Source organism: Pteropus vampyrus, unplaced genomic scaffold (genome assembly GCF_000151845.1).
Source record: "Pteropus vampyrus isolate Shadow unplaced genomic scaffold, Pvam_2.0 Scaffold24, whole genome shotgun sequence".
NCBI classification, from domain to species: domain Eukaryota; kingdom Metazoa; phylum Chordata; class Mammalia; order Chiroptera; family Pteropodidae; genus Pteropus; species Pteropus vampyrus.
This window is the reverse complement of record NW_011888805.1, coordinates 13,256,247-13,262,153: the sequence shown is the minus strand read 5'-3', so window position 1 is coordinate 13,262,153 and position 5,907 is coordinate 13,256,247. Positions and strand designations below refer to the sequence as shown.

Sequence of the window (5,907 nt, the reverse complement as noted above, 5' to 3'; positions counted from 1 at the left end):
ACCTATTTATGAAGAGGAAAGTTTGCCGTTGATAAACCATTGTGAGTGGCTTAACATTAAGCCTCTAAAGTCACTTTAATTGATAAATATGCTGATAACTTTTAGTTTGTCTGAGTCAATGATTTCTTTCTCCCAGGAAAAATTAAAGACAGAAACAAATTAGATATTAAGGCTGATATGAATTGACAATAGAACCAGCCCCAGTCAAACATTCTAATCGAGTTAGAATATTGGAGAAGCATAAATTCACCGGGATCTTAGAGACTTGGGAAAGGGGTTTTAGGATGTGGAAGAAAAGGTCAAGACCTGTCAAAGACAAATTTACTTTCTTACATTATCTAGATTATTTGAGTGCAGCATTCAAAATATCTCTCTGAATAATTGTTTTGTTGGTACACTTTATCATTTGCTAAATTTAAAAATGCAAATCATTCTTTGTATATATCTTTACACATTTAAGTTAAAGTTCAAGCTCTTGTTGACTATGTACAACTAAACAGAAACTATGATTCACGAGAAACCAAAATGAGCTGGCATTTATATGGTTTGCCCTACTTTCTTGGCAAATATTTATGATTTTCCAAAGACTGGATTATTGACTTCAAAAACCAAGTTTAAAATCAGGATGGAACTTTCCAGTTCAATGATCTCTTAAGATGGGATTATTTTTATTAACAATAAATCAGTACCAACAAACTTCCTTGCTAGTATGTTTATTTTCATTTTCTCCTGAGTAGAAATTTACATGAATACTCCTCTTTGAAAAGAGAGTGGAGCATGAGGCTGTTTTGATTGGAAATTGTCTGGACTTGTAGAAGGAGAATCATGTTGTTGAAATCACTTGCTTGGTGTTTACCACAACAATATAGTATATCAAGCTAAGGCTCTTTCTGTAGATGCAACCAAAAATTATTCTCAAAGGGAATTTATGAGAAATGGATTCTTTACTCATAGAATCCACTAGAGACTGGATAACTTAGTTTGGAAATGGGCAGACAGTTAGCAAGCTCTGGAGTCTAGAAAGCAAGAATGCCAACAATACCAAGAGCAGTATGGTCATGATTTTACCACGTGGATGGAATGGAAACGCGTGTGTTTTTATTGTTTTCTGCTAATCGTTCTGCTAAAGACCATCGTCTTTTCTCCTCTGTTAAAGATTCAAATTCTAGAGAAAGATTTTCTGAACATTTTAGCTTGCTTTATCCTCCCATCTGTTTAGTTGAGGGGAAGGGCAGGGGACCAATCTTCTCATTACAGTTCCAACAGACTATAGCTAGTTGGAATGGAAAATTTCTCAAAAGCTAATTAGATTCCAGGTAGAAAATGGACTTTGGACAACCAAAAAACCAAAATACTTTCTGCGGTGAATGGAAGCTAGAGTAAAGCAGGCAATATGGCTAAACAAAGTTTTGCTGAGAAGTTAGACTATGGGTTATCTCTTATTATGAGTATTAAAAACAGAGGCTACAAAGAAAGATAGGTATAGGGGCCTTAGTACTAAGTTTAAAAAAAAAAAGGTAGAATTATCTGAATTATGAGCTTGTTCCAAGAAAAGTGTGGAATCAATATTAAAATCTAAATAGTAATTTAAAATAAATGTAAAACAGGATGACCCCATCACTATTATTGCTTATACTGTTGCCATCAATATTACTCCAAAATTCTGACTAATGAAGTACAGCAAATATATATATAAACAAGAATCATAACTGTTGAAGAGGAGATAAAAGAGCATTGTTTGAGGATAATATGATTATGTATAGTGAAAACCCAACTGAAAAGCTAAAATAAAATTTTACTGCATGCCAGCACTAATAGAAAATATAATGGCTTAAAAGAAGATTTATTCACAATAGGCAAAACATGCACATAAGAGTACAAAACATCTAGGAATAATCTTAAGAGGAATGTGTGGAAGGAAATGAAGAACAACACAGAAACTTGCTGTAAGGTACAGAGAACTGTCTAAATGCTTTTGTTCCCTTTTTAAAACTGGACAGAATGTTCTCACAGGTGAAAAAAAGTCAAGGAAGTTTTTGAAATTGGGAGTGATTAGGGGCAATTTGTCTTACTCTATTCTAAATGAAAAGATAACTCCAAGTGCTTTTTAAGTGGACTAGAACAAAAATCTAGTCAGATCAGTGAATCAAAATATGTAGCCCTAAAACAGACTGTAACAGATGGAAGGATTTAACAGATCTTCAGAAGATCATCAGGTTTGTGAACAGAAATTTACATGCAGGAAATGTGTATCTTAGTTTCATTTAAAATTAGCTGCCTTGACCTAACTTACTCATGAGCCTAAGTCACTACTATTAAATAACTAAATCCAAATTCCTGGTGCTACTCAACGTAAAACAGGCTTCAGGAAGTCTGTATGAGAAACAGCTCAATTGCAAATCTATGCTTATAATTTAGAATGTTTGCTCACTTCCTTTTAAAGGATTTTATTTGAAACCACTGTTTGTTCTTCTTTTTTTCTTTCTGAATATGTCATTCTAATAGGCATTGAATGTCTATTCTGATTATACCTCTTGTTATCCTTAAGATTTAGCTGCATTGATGGATGACTGCCTCTCTTTCAATGTAGCCTAAAACCCAGCAAGTGAACTTGTTTTACTTCATGCAGTTTATATTTTGAGTCCTACCATGCCTGGCATAACCTTTAAATATATATGGTGGGATCCTTCAAGACACTTTTATGAGCTGAAGTAGAAAGTAACAGGCAGAAACTTGATTTAATTTCTATATTTTTTTTTAAGTAATTAAAAGCACTGAAGTGGTCAACAATAGGGAAATGGTTAAAAAATATCTTTGTACATCCATACAATGTACTATTATATGGTCACCAAAAAAAATGTTGTTTTTAAGAATTTTAAATAATACAGTTCTTTCAGGAGGTGAGAAGTAAATTATATCTTTATTTTTTATTTCTATACAGTATTTGATTTTGGTTTTTTCCTTTATTTTCTAAATTTCCTAAAGTATGAGAATCAGCAAAACTTATTGTAAAAAGATGAAAATCAAGATGTTAAGAACTGGAATATATATTAATAAGGATTCATGATAAATAACAAATTATATATACATAGCTATTTAATAAATAACATTTAATGTATACTTTTAGTTGGTTTTACAAAAAGACATATAGAGTCAAACAAATGAATGACAAAGTCGCTCTAACTTGCATTTTCAAATGCAGCCCCATATTTTCTACCACTCAACAACTGAGTAAGGGCCCACTGTCAATTTAATGGCAGTTCATGTAAAAGCAGAAAAGGATTTTTTTTAAATATAGGACCTTAAATTCTAGACTTTCAAAACTTGATATGTATATTAAGAATGGCAAAGATCATATCCACTATATCTCAAATAGAAACAAGATATAAGCATCACGTCTCATTATACATTCTTTGACTCAAATAATTGGTAAGAGACCCTACAGTTTGTACATGTGGTTGATGATGTTGCGCTCATAAATATGATCATCATTTGTTTTGCAAGACAGTAAAATATTATAATGCTATTAACTTGATTCTAAAAATAATTTACTCCTAGATGAATCTTTTTGGAAAATTTTACCTAATAGAATTATTTTCAGTGCTCTTCTGAACCATGGATAAAAAAATGCATAAACCATTGGATTAAAAGTAGAGTTCAAGTAGCCAAACCAAATCAATGTGTCATTCAAGGTGGGTGGAATAGTATAGTCCAGGAAAGGATCCATGACTGTACAGACAAAGAAAGGACACCAGCATATTAGGAAAACTCCCACCACAATTCCTAAAGTCTTTGTTGCTTTCCTGTCTTTGCTTTGTGAAATTCTGTTTTTCTCTTCTAATCCAATTTGAAGTTTGGGATTTGAATCATTAATTGATCTTGCCTGCCCTTTAGCAATAAAATATATTCTACAATAAACACACAACATAATAGATCCAGGTATATAAAAAGAAGTCATAAAGGCCAATATCCCAGATGTTTTGCTAAAGAAGACAGAGCAACCCCCTACGCAGTGAGTGTGTTTGTAATATATCTGCTCAGCTCCTTTGATGTTTAGCTCCATAAAGATCATTCCAAATGCAAAAAGAGCAGGGACGCTCCAGCTAATGAAGATCATCACAAAAATAACCAAGATACTGATTTTGGCTTTGTATCTCAGTGGGTCACACACAGCGAAGTAGCGGTCAATGGAAATGAAGGACAAGTGGAAAATGGATGCTGAGCTAAGCATAATATCAGTGCTGGTGTGAATTTTACAGAAGACTTCTCCAAAATACCAGCAGTGCTCAACAGATCTCACCATGCTATACGGCATGACCAGGCATCCCAGCAGAAAGTCCACCGTGGCCATGGATTGAATGAGCCAATTAGTTGGGGTATGAAGTTGCTTGAAGTGTGATATGGAAATAATAACTATCAGATTGCCAACCAGTGTGGTCAGAATTATGATCATCATCAAACTGTATAGAGAAGCACGGACATCATTTGACCAGCTGCTTTTCACACAGGAAATATTAATTATATTGTGGCAAAAGGACATGTTTTTGAGGGCTATCCACCACTTAATTCTTCCTTTGTGTGCTGAGGAATCTTTCTTTGAAATCCATAATTGGGTTAGAGTCCTTTCTTTTATTTCCATATGCCTATACTAGAAACCTGGAAAAAAAAGAGAGAGAGAGAGAGAGTGAATCATTGGCAATTTGATTCCTCTTACTTCTAACACATTTACCTATTACTTCTTGTTAAAAATAATTATTTGGAGGAAAAGCTGTTACTTCTAAGTTTAGTTCAATGGTTCAGTTCAACAATTTATTAACATCTACATGATGCCAGACACTGTGCTAGAAATGAAAAGCTAAAATTATTAGGTCGAAATAAATGAAACTGAATTTTTATAGGTCAGAGAGTGTCAAATGATAAAATTTTTATATGCTTTAATCACTGGAAACAGTTTTTGCCCAAAGGAAAGTTTTGTGAAAGAGACTTACATTCTAAAGAGTAGATACCAATTGCCAGAAAGTTTAGAATTGAAATATCTTAGTGAAAAAAATGTAAAATATTTGAAATGTGCCTCTTATACAGAAGTAATATCTACTAATGCCTGCTTATGCACTTATGTATATCTTATTTTATAATTGATTGTAATGGAAAGAAACTTACATATGTTTACTACCAGTTTGTCAAGCAATTATACATGTATTCTGTGCATTATTTCTTTTAACATTTTTATATCTACAATATCAACATTACTCTTTATAAGGAAGACATGACAATTTTACTGGAAAGAAATTGAGGCTTAATTTGTAAAATCATTGAAGTTGGAATATGACCTGATGTCTCAATTACTAGTAAGAATTTAAGATGTCTTGAATAATGGCATCTACTTGTGGTTTGAATTATTAAGGATTTTAAATATGCAGACCAATATGTATGGTAAGAAGTAATGTGACATGGAGACAAGAGCATTGAGATGTGAGCCATATCACAGTAGGTAAACATTTCTATAATTTACAAATTGATTCCCCTGGATTAGTCTGGTACCCACTTGGCACTGTACATAGTTATAACAATATTCTCGACTATATTTCCTATGCTGTACTTCACATCCCTGTGACTATTTGGAATTACCAATTTGTACTTCTTAATCCATTCATTTTTTTCACCCATCCCACCCCCACGCCAAATCTGGCCATCATCAGTTTGTTCTCTGAATCAGTGAGTCTGTTTTCATTTTGTTTGTTCATTTATTTTTTTCCTTAGATTCCATATATAAGTGAAATCAGGTTGCATTTGTCTTTCTCTGCCTGACTTATTTCACTTAACATAATACTCTCTAGGTCCATCCAGGTTGTCACAAAATGATAAGGTTTCATTTTTTACGGCTGAATATTCCATTGTATATATGTA

At 32.9% G+C, this 5,907-nt stretch overlaps 2 protein-coding genes across 3 annotated transcripts in view; both read right to left on the bottom strand.

Moving 5' to 3' along the window:
• LOC105289494 (trace amine-associated receptor 2) overlaps positions 1–5,907 on the bottom strand; it is a 34,670-nt gene that overhangs the window by 17,782 nt on the left and 10,981 nt on the right. The window lies entirely within an intron of this gene.
• TAAR1 (trace amine associated receptor 1) overlaps positions 3,045–5,907 on the bottom strand; it is a 13,865-nt gene continuing 11,002 nt past the window's right edge. For both annotated transcript variants that reach the window (XM_023528398.1, XM_023528399.1), the window contains exon 2: positions 3,045–4,656. In XM_023528398.1, coding sequence (XP_023384166.1) covers positions 3,527–4,639 — 1,113 coding nt within the window. In that variant the 5' untranslated portion in view covers positions 4,640–4,656 and the 3' untranslated portion in view covers positions 3,045–3,526. The remainder of the gene's footprint in view (positions 4,657–5,907) is intronic.